Source organism: Pelmatolapia mariae, linkage group LG17 (genome assembly GCF_036321145.2).
Source record: "Pelmatolapia mariae isolate MD_Pm_ZW linkage group LG17, Pm_UMD_F_2, whole genome shotgun sequence".
Classification (NCBI taxonomy): domain Eukaryota; kingdom Metazoa; phylum Chordata; class Actinopteri; order Cichliformes; family Cichlidae; genus Pelmatolapia; species Pelmatolapia mariae.
The window spans coordinates 23,478,886-23,505,539 of NC_086242.1; the positions used below are offsets into that span (position 1 = coordinate 23,478,886).

General features: G+C 40.3%; 2 protein-coding genes across 10 annotated transcripts in view; both read left to right on the forward strand.

Moving 5' to 3' along the window:
• The window catches only part of LOC134616050 (filamin-C-like), a 55,808-nt gene extending 44,792 nt beyond the window's left edge, over positions 1-11,016 (forward strand). For 4 of the 5 annotated variants that reach the window (XM_063460821.1, XM_063460822.1, XM_063460823.1 and 1 more), the window contains 13 exons: positions 662-823; positions 1,593-1,796; positions 1,883-2,035; positions 2,308-2,430; positions 2,566-2,823; positions 5,294-5,563; positions 5,903-6,040; positions 6,888-7,003; positions 7,626-7,758; positions 8,165-8,341; positions 8,422-8,640; positions 8,949-9,155; positions 9,245-11,016. In XM_063460821.1, the coding sequence (XP_063316891.1) occupies positions 662-823; positions 1,593-1,796; positions 1,883-2,035; positions 2,308-2,430; positions 2,566-2,823; positions 5,294-5,563; positions 5,903-6,040; positions 6,888-7,003; positions 7,626-7,758; positions 8,165-8,341; positions 8,422-8,640; positions 8,949-9,155; positions 9,245-9,432 (2,348 nt within the window). In that variant the 3' untranslated portion in view covers positions 9,433-11,016. The remainder of the gene's footprint in view (positions 1-661; positions 824-1,592; positions 1,797-1,882; positions 2,036-2,307; positions 2,431-2,565; positions 2,824-5,293; positions 5,564-5,902; positions 6,041-6,887; positions 7,004-7,625; positions 7,759-8,164; positions 8,342-8,421; positions 8,641-8,948; positions 9,156-9,244) is intronic. The other variant, XM_063460825.1, reaches the window with a different exon arrangement.
• Positions 11,017-16,450: 5,434 nt separating this feature from the next.
• socs2 (suppressor of cytokine signaling 2) lies at positions 16,451-25,700 on the forward strand. 5 transcript variants are annotated; one of them, XM_063500651.1, is made up of 4 exons: positions 16,451-16,896; positions 18,219-18,403; positions 19,631-19,841; positions 20,584-25,700. In XM_063500651.1, the coding sequence occupies exons 3-4, from the start codon at positions 19,715-19,717 to the stop codon at positions 21,063-21,065; spliced, it is 609 nt and encodes a 202-aa protein (XP_063356721.1). In that variant the 5' UTR covers positions 16,451-16,896; positions 18,219-18,403; positions 19,631-19,714; the 3' UTR covers positions 21,066-25,700. The 5 variants fall into 5 exon arrangements, with proteins under 5 accessions (XP_063356721.1, XP_063356720.1, XP_063356719.1 ...); XM_063500650.1 differs by having other exon boundaries at positions 18,354-18,403; XM_063500649.1 differs by lacking the exon at positions 18,219-18,403 and having other exon boundaries at positions 16,451-16,945.
• The last annotated feature ends 954 nt before the right edge of the window (positions 25,701-26,654 follow it).

The following is a 26,654-nucleotide window of genomic DNA, read 5'->3' on the forward strand; positions in this document are numbered from 1 at the left end:
CTGAGCATATGGGGTAGGGATTAATCAGCGTGTACATACTTTTTCCTGCTCCATTTTGGACTTGATGATTAAGTGGTTTATTTCATCTCACTGAGATTTTCTTTATTTATTGTATTTTTTTGTGTACATATGTGTATGTATGTATATGGTTTTTGTTTTATATGTCAGACATAAAAGCTTATCATCACCATCATAATCAAAAGATTCAAAAGATTCAAAGATTTTCTGCTTAGGTGGTCCAAACTCTGGCCTCATGTGGGCTGGCACTGAGCTGTAAATGTTGATTTAGTCTGCATTTGGAGAGCACATTCCCCTGCCAAGACACCCCCTCACCTTTTAAATTTCCCGAGCTCCTTCTCATCATGCTTTCAGTGTAATTTTTTAAAATTAGTCACGATAGTTGTTCAGTAAGCAGCACCTGTTACCCACGGTACGTCCATCACATGCCCAATCATTAGCTTTATTTCTGTTTTCAAATTGATGCCAGTTTAGTTTGTTGTTTTAGTTTATTTATGTCATTGCACGTTGTTTCATTTGTGTCGGTGCTGGCTTGTCTGTGGGTGCTCTAACCTGCATGAAAAGCTGCAGTATGAGTAAAGTTTGGCTGATTGAACTAAGCTGGTTTTCACTATTACTTTGTCTTCTCACATTTGATCTCCAGGTGACGACTCTATGAGAACATCCCAGCTTAACGTTGGCACAGCAACAGATGTTTCCTTAAAGATTATGGAGACGGACCTGAGCAGCCTGACCGCGACGATCAGATCTCCGTCAGGAAACGAGGAGCCCTGCCTGCTGAAGAGGCTGCCCAACAGACATATCGGTCCGTTTCTATTCTTCACTGCTTCTCAGTCACCCTTTGGCAAAAAGTGGACCAAAACCAAACAACACAGAATCTTTATTATTATCCAGATTTCATCAAATATTTGGTTTTCTAAATATTACATTCTTCAAATTATTACCCAGTCAACAAAGCTAGCTGTCCATCACTAATTGATCGGTGATAAAATTACCTTATTGTCCCTAAATAATAATAATGTCTTTATTAGGACTTGAAAGGGAAAACCTTCAGGTCCTGAAGGTCTGAAGCAGGCCAGCTCTGAGACTTTGGTTCATGTTTTTGGAGGTGACACAGGTGTGGGGATCAGAATATCGCCACAGTCAGCAAACACTCAGTTTTTACATCTTTCTGGGTTGAATACTAGCTTAGTGTTGGCATGCTGTCTGTGCAGATGTTAGCAAAGAGGTGAATTTGTGTTATCAGCATATAATGCAGTTGTGTCTATCCTGGATGCAGTTTGCACTTTACCATTGCGTTCTCGTCCTTTTGTGCAATAAAAATAAAAGTCCACATCCACACTGGAAACTGCCCAACTATTTTCCTCCTCTGACACACAAACTGAAATCAGCAGATTGTAGCGTGCAAAAACCGATAAGCGGGATAGATAGGTAGGCAGACGATTCAAAGGAACTGAACTACTCGGATCTCAATTCCCATTCCTACACGGGCGTGTGATTTTTCTACAGTAAAAAAAATTCGCACAGCTGTACAAGAGACTCCACGTTTCTGATGACATGTCTCTTTCCTGCAGGAATATCCTTCACACCAAAGGAAGTTGGTGAACACGTGGTCAGTGTGAAGAAGAACGGGAAGCATGTGACCAATAGTCCGTTTAAGATCATGGTGGGTCAGTCGGAGATCGGAGATGCCAGCAAGGTGAAGGTTTACGGTCAGGGGCTGGTGGAGGGACACGTGTTCGAGGTGGCCGAGTTCATTGTGGACACAAGGAATGCAGGCGAGGATTCAACCTTCATCCACACAATCAGAGCGCTGAAGCTCAGGAGTTCAGATTCTAACCCTCGATGTCTGTGTTTGTGGCAGGTTATGGAGGTCTGGGTCTGTCCATCGAGGGTCCCAGTAAGGTGGACATCAACTGTGAGGACGTGGAGGACGGGACGTGTAAAGTCACCTACTGTCCCACAGAACCAGGAAACTACATCATCAACATCAAGTTCGCCGACCAGCATGTGCCAGGTACGAAAAATTATTCCAAGTTTGAGTTGAGGCAAATTAGTTTGTAGAAAGAGAACGTACCACTGCAGATGGTATAAAAGATGAATGCAGATGCCTGAAGTAGTTCTTGGTTGAATCACAAGTACAAAACATTTTCTGTAACTACCATAAAGAATTAGATAGGTCATCAGTTCAGATCCGATGATCTAGGTGTTGATCTGATGCTCTGGACAAAGCATGAGGGTCTCAGAGTTTCGGCTTTCAGTTGTGTGTTGTGATGTTTGTGTGAACAGGAAGTCCGTTCACGGTGAAGGTGTTTGGTGAAGGTCGGATGAAAGAGAGCATCACCCGGAAACGTCAGGCACCCTCCATTGCCACCGTGGGCAGCACGTGTGACCTCAACCTCAAAATACCAGGTGAGCTGTGATATCTGCCTCCTCCTCATCCTCCTCCTGTCGGCTCCTGTCCTCCCTGCTTCCTTCTCTTCACCTCCTCGTCTTTGTCCACTATTTTCTCCTCCTCCTCCTTCCTGCTTCTCCTCTGGGTCGCAGGAAACTGGTTTCAGATGGTTTCGGCTCAGGAGCGTTTGACCCGGACGTTCACCCGCAGCAGCCACACCTACACCCGGACCGAGCGGACGGAGATCAGCAAAACCCGAGCTGGAGAGACCAAGAGGGAGGTGCGGGTGGAGGAGAGCACGCAGGTCGGAGGAGATCCCTTTAGAGACGTATTTGGAGATTTTCTAGGGCGAGAGAGTCTTAGTGGCTTCGGCGGGATGCCGACCGGCAGCCGACCGCCGCTGCAGAACGGTGTGTGTGTGTGTGTGTTTCCAGTAAGTGAGAGTGGCTGATTTAACAGAGTGTTGTGCTGTAATGGCCTCCCATGCTAACCCTCTAACCTGCTCTGATTCTTCCAGCTCTCTCACTTCCCTTTGTCTGCACTCTGCTGTCAAAATGTCTGGATTAAGGTAGTATTGTTATTCACAGTCTGGCCTGATGTGGGCACTGTGCCTAATCTCAGATACACCAATAAAGAAATGTGTTGGGTTTATAGTTGCAGGAAGGAGCTGCTTACAGGTTCAGCAGTCATATCATTGGTCAGATAAAATAACGTAAAAAGGCTCCAACAGTACAAATACAGCCCAGAAGTCCAGTTCAGAGACTTCTGTGCAATGTTCCCTCTAATTTTTCATGTGTCTGAGTGAACACACAAACTCCCTGAGCCGTCCCTTGGACCACTGTGAGCAACAGCAGACGTGTGCACTGTGGTCACGCCAGCATCGAATCCATCCAAGTTACATGGTTTATTAAAATAATCAAATTACAGCATTTACATTTATGTTAGACTACTTTTAATTAACTGCTTTAGCCCACTTACAATGAAAATGTAAAAAAAATCTTGTTCATGACCTGTGTAGGATGTTAACACTATTGGAAGTAAAAATAACTTGAACTCCAATTTTGAAAACACAACTTTCTTTCTTTTTTTTATAAAGCTCTGACTTGTATTATGAGTATGAGTCTGTGGTCTGGGAGAGAGTCCTGTAACTCTCTGTCTGCAAAATACAGTATATAATGACCAATGTTGGGCAATTAATTATATAGTTATTTCTTCAAAAAAAGTAACCGAGTTATGCAAACAAAGTTTTTTGCAGCTGTTTACCTAAAAATGCAGCCAAGGCGTTTTTTTTAAATAAACATTTCAAACTATTTACACAACAATCAGGTGTTCTGCATCAAATTTGATGCCACACAAATTATTTGTGCCACTCCAAAAAATAATTTCTGTCCACCATGAGATAAAGGAGAACAACAGCCTGATACCTGCAGGCCTGACAACAGGAGATGTATCACTCCTGTAACACCTGTAACATTCAACAGTCGCCTCATTGTTCTGACACACACAACAAAACTATTGACTACACTACACACTAACTACACAAGATTTGCGCTAAACGTAGCAAATCTCTCACATCTCAAAACACCGCCGTCACTCCTAAAACTTCCCCCCTTCCTAAACAACTAAATGCCATGTTGCCATATCATTTTTTGATTGGTCGACATGGTACATTTTTCCACCAATAGGAAAGGGTGGGGGGTTTTTTGGTTTTGTTTTTCCTCACAGGGGGAGAGTGCTTTTGAGCGTTTTCCTTATAAAATGCCATTTTTACCGTTTTATAAACAACGATAGTATTTAGGAAGAAAACCAAACATTGCATATATTTTGTATCACAACTCTGGTTTTACGTGGCCTATCAACACAATTTAAAAACTGGTATAAAGTCCACACTTTTTCCGTCAATTGTTCCGTCTGTCCTGCTCACATCACCAATGGTTGTACACGTCATTAACGTGGCTTCACTCCACATCAGCCACGCCGCTTTGCTCGCTAAAACACCGGTGTCGGCACATAAGGACACTGTCATAGCCTGTCAACGACGTTGATTAGCTGCGTATATACGTGAATGTGAATCGCATTATTGGCTGGACTATCGGATAAGGTGGCATCGTTCTAATCCCATATGGGAGCAGCCAGTCACTTACTGACCAACACTGCAAATCAGAATTGTTAAAGTATTAATTTTAATTTCAATTCAGGTTAGATTTTTTTTCTGTGCGCAACGCAGATTTTCTGTGCGCAGAGACCGTCCCAGCAGTGCGCATTTGCGCACACGCGCAGTTTAGAGGGAACATTGCTTCTGGGCCATATTTGTACTGTTGGAGCCTCTAGTGGACTTTTGAGGAAAAGCAGGTTTTCTTATAGGTTAATGGTTGCTCTTGTTTTTGTTGACTGAGACGTGGAAGAACTGATTTCTGTTCATCTTTAAGACTATTTTAAAGCAGAAAGACAAAGACAAACATCCATTAAGCATATTAGTAGAAATACACACTCTCAAGGAAACATTTTAAACTTGTAAAATTATTAAAAGATTGCAGTTCAAGTATTTATCATCACTATTTCTTATCAAATTCTTCATAAAAATGTATTTTCACTTAAATGTTACTATTGAATGAGATGATTTGTTCAAACTGAACTAACAATTGAAAAAAGAAAAGAGGACCTGGGATTGATTCCTGAGGAGCTCCACACCTAATTTTAGCTACTAAAAATTACAAAATAAACATGCTATAGACCAAAAACCTACAAAATCTAAATCAGTGACATATTAACCAGTGCATGATGTGAGATTTTTTTGGTGCATGCTATGTAAAAACTGACTATGAAACATCTGCTGGATGAATCATCTGATCCTCAGTAACATCCTCCTAATCCTGTCAGGTGAGGCAGCTAACCAGGAAATGACGGCTCAGGTGACGAGTCCTGGAGGAAAGACAGAGGACGCAGAGATCATTAAAGGAGAGGAGAGCACCTACAGCGTCCGCTTCATCCCTCAGGAGATGGGACCTCACACTGTCAACGTCAAATACCGGGGCCAGCACGTCCCTGGGAGCCCCTTCCAGTTCACTGTGGGGCCCCTGGGAGAGGGAGGGGCCCACAAGGTCAGAGCAGGAGGCACTGGACTGGACCGCGGAGTGGCAGGAATCCCAGGTGGGCTATAGAATTTACATTTGTTCCTTATCTCTTTTTCTGTCCTTATGAACCAGTTTCTTTTTGCTTCTTCTGTAAGAACTTTGATTTCATTTGAATCTTTGGATGAAGAAGCATGCTGACATGCTCCTACATATTAGCAAGGTTTGGTAACAGGAAACACTAAAACATCCATCTGTGATGTGTCAAATCAACTCTTGAAACACCCATGCTCCTAATTTTGTTTCACGATATGTCTGCTATTTCAGTTCAATTTTCAAAATTTTCTTAAAAAAGAAAAAAGGCCCTCTAGTGGCCACCATAGGAACTGCAGCTCTCACAGTTTGTGTTGTTTTGCAGCGGAGTTCAGTATCTGGACCAGAGAGGCTGGTGCTGGAGGTCTCTCTATTGCTGTAGAAGGACCCAGCAAGGCTGAGATAACATTTGAAGACAGGAAAGACGGATCCTGTGGAGTTACTTACGTAGTGCAGGAACCTGGTAAGTCTCAAGAGATATTTGGCTTAAGCCTCTGAGATTTATTTCAGCCAATGAAAGAAGAACATATTTCTGTGTGATGTTATCATTTTAATTTTAATACTTTTAATACTCTCTGACAGATTATTGTGCTGTTTATTTATTTGTTTTTTGTTTTGTTTTTATTCCTCTGATTAATTGTATCACTCTTTTCACCATAACAGCAAGACAAATTCCTTATTTGTGTGAAAATTTGACAATAAACATCATTCGGATTCTATATCTGATGGTAAAGGGTTTTATCTGCATACAAAGGCTAAACTTATATTCCACGAGGTTTCTACCTACATAGCGACAAAAGGCACAAGCCTGGAATCACCACTTGAATTTTATCATTCCAGATATTTTCCCAGGACACGTTTAGTTCAAATCCATCCATGTCACAGTATAATTATTGTAATTGTAAAAGTGTAAGCGTGCTCTGCCTCTGGAATGATATTTAAAAAAAAACAGAGATTAAAGTTAGAACTCATGGTAAATGGGCAACTTTTGAAAAAACAAACTTGCAGATTCACAGAAATAAAATTAGAACTTAAAATGTTTTTAAAGTTCCTTGTTATAATGTTATATTGTTTGTTTGTTTTTTTTATCATTGGATCTGCAAATTGTTGTGATTGTTAAAGTGTTAAAGGAGAAAGTGCATATCCCTCCATATTCTTAACTGCTTAATCACACCTCTTGACGTGAGGTGACAGTGCTAATGATGTAACAGTGGGATAGTGAGAACATGTATACTGAAAAAAAATGACGCTCCTAGAACGGATCCCTGATGAGGATTTCTGTTCAACAATAATATATTTCTTTTGTTCAGGTGATTATGAGGTCTCCATTAAATTCAATGATGAACATATCCCAGACTCCCCCTTTACCGTCCCCATCGCCTCACTGTCAGATGACGCTCGCCGCCTCACCATCACCAGCCTGCAGGTGAGGAAAGATCTAAATCTACCAGCTGAGCTCACAGAAATGAAACCCTCTGACAATTATATTTACTGTGAATAGATTTATTTTTAGAGTCTCAATAACTGTGCTGTGTTGAGGATTGTATTTCTGTGTTCATACAGTAGGTGTGTATATTTATCTCTGTATATTTAATCGCTGTCCTCTTTCTTTGTATGCAACACATTTACTCTTGAGATATAACAAACATGTGTACAAGTAGGAAAAAAAACAAAGTCACATGTGAAATAAAAAAAAAATTATGCTGGTAACATTAACAGAAAAAAGGCTATGGAGGATCTCACAAAAAAGAGACAGAAATAAAACTAAACTGACAAATTTCTATTTTAAAAATTAAAAAAAAAACTGTAAATAGTTTTGATTAAACAATTTATAGTTAAACCCAAATCTTTAAAACATAGGCATAAATATAAAAACAGGCACTACAAACTTTATTAATCAGACCGCCAAAGAAATCTTGTAAAAACACTTAAATGAGTATCTGCAGTACTGAGGAAGCATATTCCGTTTGTTTAAAATAACTGAGAACTGCTTGTTGAACACTTTTAATCTCCATGGTCCAAAGCACTGAATCCCTTTTCTTTACCAGGAGATGGGTCTGAAGGTGGGTCAGGAGGCCTCCTTTGCAGTGCAGCTCAATGGAGCAAGAGGGCTGATTGATGCCAAGATCCACACGCCATCAGGAGCCACCGAAGAGTGTTACATCACTGAGCTGGACAGCGGTAAGACCCCATTATAGCTGTTAGTGAAGTGATCTTTAGGACTTTTGAGTACAATATAAACCAAACATGGATCCACCACTATTTCCTAACCCAGTCAAAAGTCAAAATTACATATGGAGTTCCACAAGGTTCAAGTCTGGGCCCACAACCTTTTAGTTTTTCAGGTTCAGATCACTTATTTGCTATAAATACAAGACTGTTATTTACCGCTTAACTATTAATTTTAATTTTAATTTTAATTTGTAATTTTTCACAGAGTGTTTGGAAGTTTAAATCTTTCTTGTATTTAATCTTCATATTAAATACAGGATTATGGAGTCATTCGTATAAGAAACCTCTTTCTCAAAGTCTGTATTTACGGTGGTTATAGAACTGTTTGTAAATCAATGATTTCCTGTTTCTACAGATCAGCATGCTATCAGGTTCATCCCAAAGGAGAATGGAGTTCATTCTATAGACGTTCGTTTTAATGGCAGCCATGTCCCCGGCAGTCCCTTCAAGATCCGAGTAGGAGAACCGGGTCAGGTCGGAGATCCAGGAATGGTGTCTGCGTTTGGGTCAGGTCTGGAGGGAGGAACCACAGGTATAAGCGAAAAACAAAGTCTTTAACTTTGAAGTCATTTGATGAAGGAGGGTTTTAATGAGCATTCTCACTTTATTTAGGCATGGCATCAGAGTTTATTGTCAATACTTGTAACGCCGGCTCAGGAGCACTGTCCGTGACAATTGATGGCCCATCAAAGGTTAAGATGGATTGCCAGGAGTCTCCTGAGGGGTATAAGGTTTCCTACACACCTATGGCTCCTGGAAGCTACCTGATCTCCATCAAGTATGGAGGACCCCAGCACATTGTAGGCAGCCCCTTCAAGGCCAAAGTATCAGGTGGGTCAATGACCATTGACCTTTTACTGAGGTCAGTCCGTGAGTTTTCCTGATACTCACAGGTATAAAGTTTCCTGGGGTTTCCTTGGAAATGAGGATGAAAGTGATTCGGTCTTGTTGTATACACAGTCTGCATGCTGCCTTCAGGCGTAGTGATTCCTGGAAATAAAGCATGATTCATCACTTTCCACTGATTCCTCCACATAGCTGGTGATACTGACTATATGACTCCTTTTCCATGACCAGTAAACCTGAAGGGATGTCCACATACTGTTGGAGAAAGCTGACTCTAACTCTTCTTCTTCCAGGACCTCGTCTGTCAGGTGGCCACAGTTTGCATGAGACGTCGTCTGTTCTTGTGGAGACTGTCAGCAAGTCGGTAGCGATGGGCAGCCCCTTTGCCTCTTTGCCTAAATTTTCCTCAGATGCCAGTAAAGTCATCTCCAGAGGCGCCGGCCTTTCAAAGGCCTTCATTGGTCAGAAGAACACCTTCACAGTCGACTGCAGTAAAGCAGGTGACCATTTCGTCCCTCCTGTCTTTCGTGAAAGTCAAATCTGAGATTTTTCTTCACCACTCACGATATTTCCATTTTTTTCCTTCCAGGCACAAACATGTTGATGGTCGGTGTCCACGGGCCGAAGACACCCTGCGAGGAAGTGTACGTCAAACACATGGGCAACAGGATGTACAATGTCACGTATACCGTTAAAGAGCAGGGCAGCTACATCCTCATTGTGAAGTGGGGAGACGAGAACGTCCCCGGCAGTCCGTTTCATGTCACCGTCCCTTAAAACTGAACTCTTCACTGTCTCCAGCCTCTTCAACGTCTGCGATGCACTGAAGACTTTTCACTTTCTGTTTTCTGCTAAATACGAACATCAGAGCACAGCTTCGGTAACCACAGGTTGTTCCTCGAGGCTTTTCTTTTGTCAGTCGCTCTTTTAAACATCGTCCCATTTAACTTCAAGAAAAGAGAATTTAAAGAGTTCAAACTGACAGCAGCCCACACGGCTCAGAATTTGACCTGTTTCCATACATCATCCTTTCTTTGAGAAGATTTGTTTCTCGCCAACATGTGGATAACTATACAGGTATAAACATCTGGTTCATAGCAGCTAAAAACAAACTTGCAGGATGCAAACATTAAGACTGGATTAAAATGTGATCTGCATTATCTGGACTAGTTTATTTTCTTGATGACAGATTTTCTGTTAGTATTTCTGAAGATATGCAGCACTCAAAGAGGTCCAGAGGTGTCTGAGAAGGTCACCATGAAGGGGAGACTGCATACATTTCCATCTTTTTTGTGTGTGTCCACTTCTCTGAACTTTTTCATCACACCTCATATTGTGTACAGTATGTGCATTAATTCCCAAACACAATCTCATATTTAGTGAAAAATTCAAGCTGCAAGTTGCTCTTTTGCTCCCACAAACCAAACAATTCAGACAAGTTAGCTTAAACAGAAGAAACAGTTTTATCTTCAGTGAGGAAAAAAGTGCTTCAGAGTCCCTTATTTCTTATCTCCATCTGTAAAAACAGGAAACTATAAACTTTCTCTAAGAATCCTTATTTCTTACTGATGCTCATCCGATAAACGCGAACACTTCAGACCCTTGGGCTGTCTGCACTCCAGCTGTGGTGACTATCGTCCAAAAATCTGATTGGTCAGTAGATGGTGATCTCTTACCTGCAACATAACCGGGAGCAGCTTTGGTCTGTAGCATCAGTTACCATGGTGAGATACCACCTTCATAACCCTGAAAAGACAGAGTTAAACCCGAAGTTAGCTTGATAACTACAGATCCCTAAAAGCATTCATGTTTTCTCATGGATGAGTTTAATGTCTTTCAAAGATATTAGTGTCACATAGTTGGAATAACGCTCTGAGTGAAAGATGGTGTTTAGTTAGCCTCAGCAGGCAAAGTCTCCCCTTCCTCAGGATTCAGTTTCAGGTGAGCGAGAGACTATCTTCCCTCCATGTTGAATCAGATGCACTCAGCAGGTCTCTGTATGTCAGGGTTTGTGCCAGATCGGTCATGTGGCGTAGGCCCAGCTGTGGGATGTGGAATGATCAAGATGAGCTGGGCTGTGACGTTAACAAAGTCTTCTGTTTTTATTTATTCTGCAGCATTTTTCTCTCCTTTGATTTTCTTTGACAGAAAATGGTCTTACTGTTGAGAGAAGCAGGTGATGATGGATTTTTTTTTACCACAGGAAGGAAGTGAAGTGGAGTTTCCTTTGTGAATGTTGGAAAAACAGCAGCAGATATTAGAGTGACATTTTATAGTGATTTTATATGTATGAGTGAAGCAAAGTTTAAGTGTTTGATATGTTAACCTTCTGTATTGCGACACTGTGCAGGCATAATAAAAGTTTATCTGTGAAATCTCCTCATCTCATTTTCATGATGGAGAACGATCTGCTGTGCTTTTCCTCTGTCCTGTGTTGTACAATAGACTGCTCTCTGATCTCATTTTCATAAACTCTTGTTATATAATGTCATGCAGAGGGTGTATTCTATTATGATTGTGTCAGACAGAAGTCCGCCCACCTGCTGTTCAAACCTTCTGATTGTGAGGGGTAGCCAACCAGAACAAAAGTTGTCCTCCTGGGGGAGGAGTGAAACAGCTTTTTTCGGACAGAAAGACAGATACAGGCCCATTATCTGAGACTCGGGTTACAGCTCCTTCAAATGGAAACAGATAAAAAGAAATTCATTAAAAAAAACTAATTTGTTCCAATTTTATGAAACATCAAAGACAAAAATGGTAAGGAAGGGTCCAATACTCTGATTAAATAAACTGGGACAATGTATTTGAAGTTGTTTGGAGACGATTTCTAGTCATATTAGATATTGTTATTTAAATGGCTGGAGGATAAGCAGTGTGAATATCATGTTCAGGGTTTAAGCAGAGAAGCTGCTGAATGTGATCTGAGGGCGTCTGTGTGACTGTGGTGCTGCAAAGGACCAGCAGGTGGAAGCAGAAACCAGCAAAAACAGCAAATAGAACCCGAGAAACAGTCTTTGTTTTTAAACAAAGTCTTTATTATATTTTGTTGAGAGAGAAAAAAACACAATACAGACTATATGAACCAAAATAAATACAATACCAGATTATTAAGCATATAAAGATAGTTAGGACTCATCAACATGTTTTCTCAGTAATATTTAAAAATAAATGATAATTATGTCACATAGGTCAATAATAACATCACAGTATGTTTTAATAATGCTTTCAGCGAAAGATATGAATGTCATCAGGTAGCACGGGATTTTCCAATAGATCCTGTTATGGTGTAGCTGATATCTTCAAGATGAACATGACCCATGACTTCTCTTATCCAGTGGCCAAATCTTGGGGGGAAGAGTCCTATTTAAAAAGATCCGCCTGGCCAACAGAGAAGGGAAGGCAATCGTGTTCACATCACTCTCTGTGAAGTTTCCCACTTTGAAATTCCTCCTGGAAAGGCTGAACTTTTCTTAATCTGCTTAATGGATGTCTGTCTTCCTGTTTCTGCTTTAACAAGAAAAAAAAATACAAAAACAACAAGAACAGACAATAGTTCTTCCATTTCTTAATCGGGCTGCCCAGTTACTCAACTTCTGAAGGCTGATCACACAGGAAGTGGCGAGTGCTGGTTGAGCGAACAGCCCAGGGTTTGTGTTGAACTTGCTGCAGCGCACTGCTTGTACTACGACAAGTTTTGTACCTGTCAATCTGAGATATAGACGTCATACCTCACCGAGGTCAAAGTTCAACTGAACCTGCCAGGGGCTACAGTCAACTCAGCGGGAAACTGTGCGGCGAAGGTAATATGGGCTCAAAATGTGGTCATTAATATTTTGTACTTGTAAAGGATTTGTATGTGCAAAAAGAATTTGTGTGTGTGTAAAAAAGATTTGTATGTGTGAAAAAAGATTTGTGTGTGTGTAAAAAAGATTTGTATGTGTAAAAAGAATTTGTGTGTGTGTAAAAAAGATTTGTATGTGTAAAAAGATTTGTGTGTGTGTAAAAAAGATTTGTATGTGTAAAAAGAATTTGTGTGTGTGTAAAAAAGATTTGTATGTGTAAAAAGAATTTGTGTGTGTGTAAAAAAGATTTGTATGTGTAAAAAGAATTTGTGTGTGCGTAAAAAAGATTTGTGTGTGGACTTAGCCAAAAAAAAACACCCTGCAAGTTACAAGTACGAATTTTGACCCTATTTTTCTTCCTTTCATCTGATTGGTCACTGCATGGAAACAGTGTTACTTTAATTGAAAGGAAGGTTGTGTATGGGAAATGAATTACTGCTGTACCATGTGTGAAACAAAAAATAAATAAATAAATAAATAAATGTCAATCACAAATGTAACAATCCAATCAGAGAACAGATGGGTTTGGCTGTCGGAGGGGCACTTTTTTGAACTGCAGGTCCTTGAAGGGTAATACAGTTTGAAGCTGGAGGATCTCTATATAAATATCCGATAGCAGCTAGATCCCCTAACTTTCAGTAGCCGTTGAAAGGATAAAGTTGTGGTATATCAGTGGTTAGAAATACCATTATTACTTTAGGATTAGTTTAAAACAAAGTCAGGGCTGACCCGGGACCATTGCTGTGAGTCACAGTGCGCAGCATAAAAGTCCTTTCACATCGGACGCAGGATGTGCTGCTAATGCTAACTAAAAGCAAAGTGTTACGGCCCTAGCTGGGCCTTCTGAAACTGCCCTTGTGTGGGCGTGGTGTTTTTCTCCGCCTCCTCCTCTCTTGCTCCACCCTTCTGTCTCTCTCTCGCTTCTTCTCTCTCCCCAGGACACAGCTGCTGCTCATTGGCCTCATTTACCACCTGGGCCCAGTCAGCAATCACCTCTCTGAGGTTATATAAGCTGGGGATGGACTGAATGTGGAAGGGTGGTTTTCTCTGGTGTCTCTGCTTTGTTCTTGGTGTGTGGTTATCCTGCCTGAAGTGTGGAGTTGTGGAAGCAGTATAGCTGCTTTATATGAGTAGTGTGGGCTTGTGGGCCTCGGCAGCAGTACAGCTAGCTGCTGCTGGTGACAGGGTGAGCTTGTGGGCCCCTGGAAGTGCCTCCTCGTGGTGTGGAGTTTTTGTTTGATTGAGTGTTCTTTGTTGTTGTAACCTTTGTTTTCCTTTTTCCAAGGGTTATTGGTAAAACGGCGTTGCCGGCTCTTTATGTTAAGGTTTATTTATAATAAAGACTATTTTATTTACTAATAACACCTGTCTGTTCTCCTTTCATTCTGTTCTGGACTCATTTGTTACTGGTCCCCTCACTCGCATGCCTAGACCCCTTCGGGGGGAACGTAACACAAAGGATCCAGAATTTGTTGCGCTGGCTGCTGGGCTCTGTGGGTTTTTGCAGCAGCTCTACCTGTACTAGATGCACCTGCTCCTTGTCGTTTCTATCTCTGACTTTATGTCCTGTACAAGAGTTTCTGGGTTTTTTTGCTAGTTCTTCAAATATTCAAAAAAACCTATATGCTAATTCATAAGAAGAAAGCTTTGTTATGAAGACTGTCATTTCCAATGCACTGCCCCCCCCCGCGATCCGCAGCGCTGTTGAAAAGGCTGTGGAAGTCCCTGTATTAAGCACGTAGACCTGTGCCACAAAAATCACCAAACTCAGACGACCACAGACTGTTTTCCTTCGTGGTAATGAAGGAAAACGCTGGGTTGGCATGTAAAAGGGCATTTATTCCCTTCAAAGACCTGCAGTTCAAAAAAAGCGCCCCTCTGACAGCCAAACCCATCTGTTCTCTGATTGGATTGTTACATTTGTGATTGACATGACATTGACCAATCAGATGAAAGGAAGAAAAGACTGATTACCAAGTTAGTTAGCATTATGACATAGCACTTGTTTCGCTTCTGGAAATAAAAAAAGACTAGAGTAGTAGGTAAAGGGAGCTAAGCTTCAAAATGAGGATGTCGGGTTTGGTAACTCTATCATTTATTAACCCTTGTGTGGTGTTTGTATTTTTGTTACTCAGCCAGTGTTCATGGGTCTGGTGGACCCGCTAAAGTTTTGGCTTTCCAAATTAACACTATCAAACAATTTTATGTTAAATTACTCAACAGATGTTTACTTCATCCCAATTACAAGCCATATGAACAGCAAGCATGGTTAATTTTTTCCCTTTACCTTTGTTAGATCACATTTATGAATTAATGTGCTTCTCGGTTTTTTTTGTAAAATGTTATAAAAAAATTAAATCAGTTATAATCAAGTGGAGTGAGTGGAAAGACACAACACATTTACACGTGAAGCAATATGTTTCACAACTAAATGGGATCAGCTGCTTATAAATGGTGACATTAGGCCCAGGGTTGTAAAACGGGGAGGCGATGCACCCACTTATCCCACACTGTCCTGATGGCAGCTAGCTTGTCTCTCTGCCGTCGAGCTGGTCTGTCGTCTCGGTTATCAAAACGGATAATCCTGGAAATTTTGTGGAAGTTTTCCAGAGACATTGATGCACGGAAAGGTTCCTGCCGGTTTCTGCATCCCACAGGGATTCTGTGGATTCCCCTTTGGACCTGAAAACTTCTGCAAGGATAAGAACCCTAAAGTAGGCCTTTGGGGTTCTTAGATCAATTTGGTCCATCTTCTTCCAACTCTCTCGAAAAACACACCTTCCGTCTAGATTACTGCAATCCAGAATAATTTTCTGGATGGAATCTGGGATGAAAAGCTCAAATGAAGACTTGATGTCCTGCACATGAGTAACTGTCAGCCGTGCTGGCCCTGGCTTATCACAGTAGCAGCTCTGCAGGCTGGCTCATTTCTTGGGCAAGAAGACCATTCAATTTCACCATTTATTGACATCCATATTTCTTCACTTGCTGTCTGGTGGGCTTGTACTGGTCCTGGAGCTGGCTGCTGATGGGGTACTCGTCTTCGTTTTGTTACTAAATGGTGCTCAACCTCATCCTCTTCTTCAAAGTCACTGTCAGACTCTGAATTTTCAGAAATGTGAAATATTCTGAAACCTCTTCCTCAACATCATCATCCGAAGCTCCTCTCTCTTCCAAAATCAATTGGAAGGCCCTCGCAGCAGATAATCGTTTGCCATCTTGATCAGTTGTGATAAAGAACCCCACTGGCAAAGTCTTATTTATATTATTATGCGCCTAATCTGCAGGTGGTACAGGGTATGAGAAAATAAAATTTGGATCCCGCAAGAGAGCGGGTAAAATGTGCGGGAATGTAAGAGCAGACGGTGTTGATAGTTGAATTTTCAACAATGTTGCAACTTTGTGCGGGAGCAGGAGGGGAAGAAAACACTATCAGCAGCACCAGAAAGGAGGAAGACAGAGTGTGGGAACACAGGACCTACACTTTCAACACTTTTATTAGACCTGGGTCCAGTGGACCCGAACACCTTGTATGTAATGTAAATGCGTGGGGGGAGGTACAGTATGAGGTCGTTGAAAATTTGTTCGGATTTATGTTCTTCACAGAAAATAAGCCAAAGCCAATGAATTTCAGGTTAAAAAAAATAATTAATTGTCTAACTTTTCTTTTGAAAAAAACTGAAAACGGGTCTCACAGACCCGAACACCATACAAGGGTTAAACAGTGTTACTCTCAAAGTGACATGTAGGAGGCGCTAGTTGAGACTAAGGGATGCAGCACTGCAACATGGGTGATCTTTACTTTGTTTTCTGTGTGGGCATTAACACCTGGTTTGAGTTTAATGAGAGAGAAAGAGTGAGAGAGAGAGAGAGAGCGTGTGCGTGTGCGTGTGAGTGACTCCAGGTGGGTCCTTACAGAGACAGGAGGACCAACAGCCGCATGCGTCAGTCCACCTTAAATCGTGGCACCACGTGACCGTGTTCCTGGAAAGTTCCTGGAAATGCTGCCTTTGTGTTTATGGTGACATTGGTTCTTAGGCAGCTGCTGGACTCGGTTGTGTCCAACTCTCTGACGGACGTTCGGACGCTCGTTTAGGACCCGCTCGGTGCCTTTCGGTCTCTCCGGTAGCTGCCGGTGCGCGGTTGCTCCCCGGGTGGGACTGGGTGTCAGAGAGACGACAGGGACCTCCGTTTATCTGCGCTGTAACCCGCCATTTGTAAATCGGGAAAGACAAGAAAATAACGAAGAAGCTACAGCAGCGGAGCGTTTCCCGGGATTTGGACTAGAAGTGTTATTGGGGACATGTCGGGGGCCCCCGGAGGACACATCGGCGGCAGCGCTGCTGAGCCCGCCGTGACTTTTAGCTAGACAGCAACTAGCAGGACGTAAAGCAGTCAGGTGCGTGTGCTTGTTTTTGTCACCAACATGTCACCAAAACTCAAACCAGGTGGGTAAACACGCACCCAAATGGACAAGTAACACGCCGATAATACGCTCCAGACTGCACAGAGGCTTCTGCACTGACCTGTGCTCCCAAATTCGATTATTTCCCCCAGAATAATGGGAGCCCTTCCACTGCCTGTCGAATTGCGTTCACATTTAGAATAATTTTAAAGCTTCTCGGTGACCTTGGTGTTCGCATCTGATTAAAACGAAATAATCTAATTTTCCCGCTATTTTTACAGCCCATTCTTCAGTTCGGCACACAATAACGAACTCCCCGTCCAGGTTTTGCTTTAGGAAGGGCTCTCTTTTTTTTAATCATACTTGGAGAATTGTTCATGTTATACCAAATTCTACTCAAAATTCTTCCAAATTAATGTAACTCCGTGCCCACAGCTGTGTAGATTTGAATAAAAACAAGCGGATTTATGTGTCCTGCTTTACACAGCTCTCCTTTCTATTCCGTCCACAAAGTTACATCAGCGTTCAATTTTAATTGTAATAAAATAAATTAATTTTGCACTACTCACTGCTGTTTCGCCAAATACAATTTAAACTCGAAGCCACTGTAATATTTCTTTATGACCTCGGCGTAAAAAAACAACAAAACAGAATATTTGTTCTTTCCTGACAGCCTGTTCCTCGGTTACACCAAATATTACACTATTATTATTATTAGTATTTTTAGCTATACATGCAGAATTTTTTTTAACAAATTCTATTGTAAAATCGACTCATTTAATTTGTTTCCGAGGTCACTGAGTGCAAAGTCGCTTTTAAAAACAGTGATTTCTGCGTCCTTTGTCCTCTGCAGTCAGACATAAAACCTCACAGCAGGTTTTAAACTGTATGCTTAGTTTGCTTTTTCCAAATAGCCCAGTTTTTCCAAATTCAGTTAAAATTCTTGTAATTCTCATTCTTCACGGAAGCCACCGTTGTAAACAACAAGACATCAGAGTGCAGTACTGATTTGTGCACACAGGAACAAGCAGCCTGTATTTATTCCGTTTCTTCTTGTGTTTGCCCTGCTAGCCTGAATACTAAGCAGGTTATTCCACGGGGGAAATATGGAGATCTTTCACCAAGATCTCCATAAGAAATTCAGCTGCTTTAAGGCTGCCTGGAATGTAAACATGTGGCCTGTCCTCCAAAGTCCACTTTGAACAAGAACCACCTCACCTGACTGCTTTTAAAGGTGGAAAAATGAATTAATCTAACTTCAGTCTGCTGTTATGTGCTGAAACATTCACATATACTTTCTTTGTTTAAACACAAAGCAGTCAAACAGCATTTGTTTCAAGATGGACAGACGAGGAACTTTTTAAGGTGTCTCTTTACTCTATTAGTTTAGTTAATAAGATTTCACCTTCCACCTGAGTTAATTTAAAACTGCCACTTTATCTGCTGCACAGAATAAAGAAGCTGGTCTCTGAAAGACGTTTGGAGGTTTGTCTTTGCAGAGGTAAGTTACGTAAGTGCTCAGGAATGTGAGATAACACAGAGTTAACCTAACAGAGGACAGGAGTAACACACCGAACCCTTCAACAAATTTCTCATCTGAATGATTTCCACTATTTACTCAAATATAAAAGCATTAAAGGGACTTCGGCAGAGTGCCCGTCTAAAATGTTTTAACTTAGTTTTTATTATTGCTTTATTTCTCCCCAGTCTTTAAAACACTTTAATGATAGTTATGGTGAATATTGATTTTTTATTTTTATTTATTTATTTATTTTTTAAAGGCCACACAAATGCCACACCAAGCAGTTTTAACCAGTGGTCATAAATCTGGACTTTTTTTGACTGGAATTTGGTAAGAGAGAAAAAATACTGCTCAGTTGAAAACCTTCCAGTAGTGAAGAAATAAACAATACTCTTTGATAGACACTATGTACATTTTTTGTTTTACATCGTCAGTCTTTTGGCATTTTTGACTTTAAAGTTTCTTGTTTTTAGCTGATGTGTGTTTGTGATTATGGTTAAGGTTTAAAGTTGAAATTCCTTTCTTATTGTCTCATATGAACTTAAAATTTTTTAAATAATGACGAAGAGCCAGGAAAAGAATGTGATTTTTGGCTTTTTTGTTTTGTTTTGTTTTGTTTTGTTTTTTTTACTAATTTCTCTCAGTTTGGACAAAAAAAAAATACCTCTGCAGAGTTCAGATGTCAGGTTTTGTTCAAAAACATTCAGCCTCCTCCCCCAAAAAATCTACAAATCTGACACCCAACCATTTTAAACTATTTTAATCAGTTTGGTCTTAAATCTGCACTTTTTTTGACTGGAGTTTGGTATGAGAGAGACAGTATACCTGTTTGTTTTAGTCCTGAATTTATTTATTTACTTATTTATTTTGAGGTGATGAGTCAATCTCATGTTTTACAGTCAGCTGATTGATTATTTATTGAGACATAAATTTGCCTCTGTCTGATCTGTCTTTATGAGTAATATCATCTTAAAGATAAAGCTCCTTTATTTACCGGCTCACGTGAACTTAAAAAACGCTGAAATGTTGAGAAATACAACTTTCTCTTTTTGAGTTTCTGGTTAAAAATGTTTTCAGACTTCATTCAGGCTCTAAAGTATTTTTGGATTAACTTTGTCTTAAATCATAACTTTTTTGAGTGGAGTCTGGTGTGCAAGCCTCCTGTCAGAATTTTCTTCTTCACTGGTTTTTCTTCTGAACTTCCAGGACTTTGACACCGTGGTGTGAGCAGTTGCACCCTGTAGACCTTGTCCATGTCTCAGCTGTGGGCCTGAAGGTCGGATTTATCCAATGACCTGCCAGTCCTCCGAGTCCACGGAAACCATAGAGGGTGACAGACGAGCCGACAACAATACCGGAGCTGTGGAATCTGACGAGAGCCGCATTGCCGCTGCCATGAAGGAGCTCAGAAACACGGGTAGGAAAGATTTACGCCTCCACAGTCTCCATCCAGAGGAGAACAGCTGGAAACCAAAGCCCAGCAGGTGGAGTTTCCATCCTCTTGTGTTTTTTGGCAGAGTTAGGGGGGCACATCCGAAACTAAAAAGGCTCAACTTAGTGCATCAAATGGTCCCATTCAGGAGGCTGAAAAATCACAAACACAGCAGATTTTTCTTTAAAGCATGATGGTTAACAGCTCCAGAGACGTTGCAGCAAGTCATCAGGTATCCAGCCGCCACAAATCAGCTGATTGATTTCATTCTCAGCTCATAACATGAGCGGCACTGCCGTCTCTAAAGGTCTCCTTGGCTGGTTTGGGCCGTTTCGCACCACAGCTGCTGCATTCAGTGACAGACAGGGGAACAGTGAAAGGTGTCCAGTATAAAGGTGCGGTGAGCGACAGTGACGTCACCTGTTGGTTTCTGAAGTCCTGTTTCCAACCAAGACTTTGAGTAATTATTTATTGTTGGAACAGCATGGGAGACTGGGGGCGTGGTTTCAGATTAAGATATGGTCTAAGCAAGACAGTTGGTGATCTCCAAACACTGACACATACAGACAGCTCAGTCACTGGGTGCTGCCCCTCAGCAGGCTTCCAAAAGTTGGCTAATCAGAACAAACTGAGCTTTTAATGAGACAGGTTAAAACGGGTGGTTTCAGAGAGAGGATGAGCTGAGATAAAGGGTTATTCTGAAGTTCATTTTCTTGCTTACTGTCAGGTTGGTACTGGGGCAGTCTGACGGCTAATGAAGCCAAAGAGATCCTGCAGGACACCTCTGAAGGCACCTTCCTGCTGCGGGACAGCTCTCAGAGAGATTACCTGTTCACCATCTCCGCCATGACGTCAGCAGGTCCCACCAACCTGCGGATCGAGTTCAAACACGGCAAGTTCAAGCTGGACTCGGTGGTCCTGGTGAAGCCCAAGCTGAAGCAGTTCAAGAGTGTGGTCCACCTGGTCGAGTACTACGTCCAGCTGTCCAGGAGCAGCGACAAGGCGGCGGCAGCATCAAACTCTCGGGTCTCTCCGGTGCCGCCTAATGGCACAGTGCAGCTGCTACTCACCAAACCCGTGTACACCTCCACGCCAACCCTGCAGCACCTCTGTCGCATCACCATCAACCAAAGGACACGGCAGGTTCAGGATTTGCCGCTGCCCAACAGACTAAAGGACTACCTGACGGATTACGCCTACAATGTGTAAGGACTGATGTCATCTTACCACTGACCGATCCCATCGTGTGCTGCTCTACAGGGTCACGCAATAAGCTGCAGTGTCGATGTGCTCTGTGAGTCTGCAGCCAATCACGCCGGAGTCAGAGGGGAAAGGTCTGATGGAAACGCCGTGTCACATGACCCCTCCTGACCACAGCTACCTCTCTGCTCTGCGATGACTTGACACCTCGTCATCCCCTCACCTTTACCAGATCATCACTTTTCAGAACGTCCATTTTCACCTGAATCCGTATGCTGATTTTTAAAGTGGACCAGATAAATCTGAAGTAAGCCCCCCTCCTGGCATCTTAAGGTATTAATGTTTACAGTGGTTAAAGAGTCACTGATGTTACCATGGTTCTATGAAACGTCATATTACAAATACCATTATTTAAAAAAAAAAAAAAAGCTTTGTTATTAATTTTGCTTGTCGACACTTTGAGTGATGCAGAGGGGAAAATGTGGCACTATTGGGCTGCCCCAGAATTTATTTTTATAAATAAAAACAAGAATATTTTATTTACCTTCATGAAAACAATAAAAAATAAATTATTCTTTTAGTTTTCAGGTTTGCTCTGCAGATGAATCACAGATTTGCACAGGTTTGGAAAACATTCCCTTTAAATTACAGCTCCAACTAAAGATTGGTAGTTGACTAATCTGTCAATTTTTCTTCAATTAGTCAACGATTATTTCAGTAACTCTTGTCTCTGTGGGCAAACCTCCTGTTCTAGGCTCCAGGACCTCACCTTCTTAGGTCTGCCCACCTGTGACTGTCACCCTGTTGTCGTGTGAATTTGAAAATAATCAAATGTATCTTTAGCATTACTCAATAGCACGGTCAGAATAAAAGTGAAGTGAATAAAATATTAAGGAACATAAATTAAAGTGCTACTTTAAACAGAAAAAAGTGTCCATAAGCTCGAATAAAGCTTTGAATTAAATTAAAAAATGTAAAAAAGATTTTTATTTTTATTTTTTTTTTTGTTCAGGTTCAAAATAACAAGTTTCCAAAGTTTACAGATGACTCAGTTCATGAATTCACAACTGCAGTAGACATGCTCTGGAGTAAAGCTCACTCTTGTCTTTGAGATGATGTTCCCAGCTGCTGATAAACATGCTGAAGATGCTCTCTGTCATTATTTCAGCAATTTGAGAGGTGCATCAGCCTCTTTTCAGAAATGTACTGGTTTGCTATTGGATTTCACTCATTGGCTAGCAAAACTGAAATGCTTAGCAAGCGTCATCCTGAGAGGTTTCTGACAGGTAAGCTAAAATAAACATTACTGTACGAACATGAACAAGGTATCAATGTGACGCACTGACTTAACTCTCAATAACGGACTCATCAGAGCTGATGTAACAGCTCTAGGGTGGCAGCGTTTGAAATGCTCGTGCACTGCAGTCGTGGAAGGAAAGCTCCGTTTAGCACAGTCTGGTTTAACTGTGTTTAATTTCTGTAAAATACTTAAACTTTTTTTTTTTTTTTTAATTTAATCTCCCTTTCAGTTTACTTCTGTCATCTGCTTTTGCTGTTCGCACAATGTTCTTCTTCATTAGTAGTGAGTGCAGTCTTGCCAGGTCATAGAGGCGATGGTGCCCCCTTAGCTTCCTGTAGTGTATTGCTATTACAAAAACGCATTCATGTGGTTTTACTATAGGATGCATCTTAGTCAACATCATCAATTATAGCAACGAATTGTAGCAGGCCTACTTAAAATGACTTTTTTTGAATGGAGTCTGGTGTCAGAAGAACATAAACAGCAAATTGTGGGCTTCATGAGTTACTAGCTTTTCTCTTTATTTCAAATCTAAAGTAAACAGTGGGTGTCCAGAAGCTGGCCAATCAGAAGAAAGTATGCTTTTAAAAGACGAGGACTGAAATGACTTAACTAAACAAAATAAATAAAAACAAATATTAAAACTTTAAAATTATTTCTTTAATATGTTTTCTTTGCTTTTTTATTTGTATGACTTTACTTAAAGTAAATAAGCTTTGAAAATATGGAGGGAAATACAGAGGCAAAAAAGAACAGAAACAAAACTAAAATATAAATGTATATTTTTATTTAAAATATTTTTAAATAAATTCAAAAATTGAAAAAAGTGTAAATAAAACTAATGGCGGTGTTAATACAAAATGAGACAAATACTGAAATATGTCCCATCTTATAACTTCATTATTTTGTGTGTTTTTAATAATTTCATGCAGAGTTTTGGCCATGTTGGTCCTCCATATGTGACCTCTTTCAACCTGGTCACAGTAATTTAAGTGTTGAAAAATGACTATTAATCGATTATTGATTAACCTTTTTTTTTCACATTTTTAAACATTTGTTATTGATCAAGTTAGTAATTATTGTTCCCATTAAGTTATTGATTATTTGATCAGTGGAAAAAAAAAAAGGAAAAAAAAGAAAAAAATATTTTAGACCAATCAGCGGTTCCAGATTGATTTTCTAATTGATCTTTGGATTGATTATTCGGCCTCTTCATGTTGGAAAGTTTCTGTGGAAATAATTAACAGAAGGAAAACAAAAATCAGGAAATAGAATAATTTTCCATTTTTCTCCACCATTCAGAGCCTGCCAGTCCCACCTGTAAACACAAGTAAACAGAGCCTTCTGATTGGCCGACATACAGCCTGTGACAGTGAACGCTGGTGAGGCGGAGAGTCGAGGTGTCCTCGTGGACGTTCAGAATCAAAACAAGCTCCTCAGACTTTGTACCTGCATGTAGTAAATACTCAGTTTACAGCTCTGAGCCAATCACAGTGTAAGAAAAGGTGCAGGACCTGTTAATTCTGTAGCAAGGAGACGGAAAGGCACACTTTCAAAGCTCAGTTCATCAAATAACCTCGGTCTGCAGCAATGAACCAGCTTCAGGCTGTGTGAAGACCTTCCAACCAAACTCAATTTAAATATCCTATGTTTTTATTACCAGTATCATGGTCTCCTAAATTCAGCACAGACACTAAGACCTGGTTAAAAAATATGTTTATATCTTTACTTTATTTTACCAGGAAGTCTCACTGACACCATATCTCTAGCTTCGAGCCCTTACTCAGGAAGGAACCTTTAACTACAATTCAGCCAAACTCAATTCAAAAATCTAAATATATCCTGCTGGTGTTAGTAGTTAGTCCGGTAAATTCAGCACCATCTTTGTTGTTGTCGTCATCATAATCATCAGGGTTTTTCCTGCTTACAAAAAGTTCTTGTTTTACCCCCAGTGTAAAAGAAAAATCCCCAGAAATGTGGTGCAAGCGGGTGTGATTTGGATTAAACGGTCTTAGTCTCAAATATGTCTCCAAACAAAACAAAACCCGCTGAACCACCACATTTCACAAACATGTTCAGTCACACCGACCTTGACCAAACCTCAGAAATTCAAATTCATTTTACATCTTCATGACTGACTGGAGAATGTTTAACAAACCCTGACCAAGCCTCATTAAAAAGCTTTTGTTTTTAGGATTCATATTCACCCACCAGTGTTGATGGTTAATGCTGAGTCTCTGGAGCACATTTAACCAAACTTCATTCAAAAATTGCATTTTTTTTGGGGGGGCCTGTGGAGTCTTGTGGTTATCTCATTAATCCAACAGACATGCAAGCACTTAATTTAATGAAAAAAATCAGTTAGTCATGGATTCAACCTGTTTGTTACCGTAGAAACGAAGGTTACACAAGTGACCATGTTATGTTTTGATCAAGTTGTCCCTGATCGGGTACGGGGCGTCGACGCTGCATGCTCACGTTCTGTCACCTTTCTTTAGAATCATTTTCAAACATCCAATCACAGCTCAGCATCGGCCAAGGAGAAGGGGCAGAGCTGTTTGGTCATATAGCTGCTCAGGTAAACAGGGTGTGTCCTGTGTTGTGTGTATAAGGAGGGCCAATCAGGGTGTTTGTTTGTGCTTCAGCCTTGATATCTGACCAGTTCCATGATGAAGATGACAAAGAGCAGCTGAATTAAGCATGGATGCGCCAAGCAGGCAGGGCGTGTGCGCGTTCTTGTACATATCGCAGCCCCTGTGATTTGATAAAGTATTTATTGATCGTGTCTGTATTTCTGGTATGTTTCTGAAGCATGTAAACGATGAACTGATCAGCTCCCACCAGGAGATCAATAAATTTTATATGGTGCCTCATCAATAATGTCTCACTGCTGCTTATACTTCATGCTGTTATTGATTCACACCCACAGGACAAAACTATGGAAGCCCAGGTATGTGTGTAATAAATGTTTTTTTATCATTTATTGAAAGGAAAAAGCTGAATATCTTCATTAATAATCAGATTTTTTTTAAATAAAAACATAACACAAAGAAACAAATGATGCTAATAAAATCTCTCTGTTAAATTTTGTTTCTGTGGTTAGTTTATGAAGGCCCATTCTTTATGGAAGCCTGAGTGTGCCAGGAAACCTGAAACGTGTTTATAGACTGGTCATATTTGTTGTTGAAGTTCTTCTAGCAAGATCTGCTGCAAGTTATTCCATTCATTTTCTAGATTTGTAGAAATAACAAATGTTCATGATTAAACTTCCTGGTGCTTTAAATTAAAGATGTAAAAATTTAGATTCTTTTCCCCACATTTTTAAATGTGCAAATGAGAACATTGTGCAGTAGTCAGCTTTATGAATTTGTCTCAGTGTACTGTTTTTCATTTTAAATGATTTTTCTTTTTAGAAGTCTTTAAACACATGAAGCTGTGTTTTTTACATTTCATGTTTTGAAATGTATGTTTTGGAAGGACATTAAATCCAGAAACAGGATTAAGTTAAAAACATATTACATACATATTTGCAGATCTATCAGTAGAACCTCATATCTGACTGGAAATTAAATGAGTAAAAAAAAATAAAAAATCTCAGTGATGTCATTAAACACGTGAAAAATAGACACAAAATTTTGACGTGCGAAAAAGGTTTTTAATTTCAGTTAATTACAGTTTAAATCCCTGTCACTTTTAATTTTAAAAAAGAATAACATGTTTTTTCATGTTGGTTGCCTGTACGAAGATTGTCCTTCAGTCATAAAAACAGAAATGAAAGCACAAATAAACATATGAATCACATATTATCAATAACAATGTCAAAAACAGATTCAGTTAACTGTAAATTGGTCTTTGAAAATAAAAGCTCGTAATAAAGGACAGTGTGACACGAGGTTTTGTGAACTCCATGGAAAATCTTTCAGTTTGGTAATTTTATTTTGAATTCCTAAATGTAAGTATCTCATATATAACAAATATATTAACTTCTTTGGTCAGATTGTGGCTTTTTTAATGAATTCGGCAGAAATTTTATAAACGTTATTTTCTTTTTTTATTAATAAAAAATATCTTGTATCTATAAAATTACCCTTGGTTTTAGCTAATGCTGTGTGTTAGGTAACGTTGCTCGATGCTCTGGTACGCTGAACCTAATTCAATACTTTGTTTTTGAGGTTTCCTTGTGGATTTATTAATCAAGAATATTGATCAGTAAAGTGGAACGCTCTGCGAGGCTTCTCACCGAACTTCGGCGTACATTTACGTCACCAGAAATCATCTTATCAGAAGCAATCTGCATA

What these genes read in the sequence shown, in the direction of transcription:
- socs2 (XM_063500649.1), top strand. Translation starts at nt 19,715, where the DNA reads ATGACCTGCCAGTCCTCCGAGTCCACGGAAACCATAGAGGGTGACAGA. An exon ending in GAAGGAGCTCAGAAACACGG is followed by an intron (nt 19,842 to 20,583) that starts GTAGGAAAGATT and finishes GCTTACTGTCAG; the next exon opens with GTTGGTACTGGGGCAGTCTG.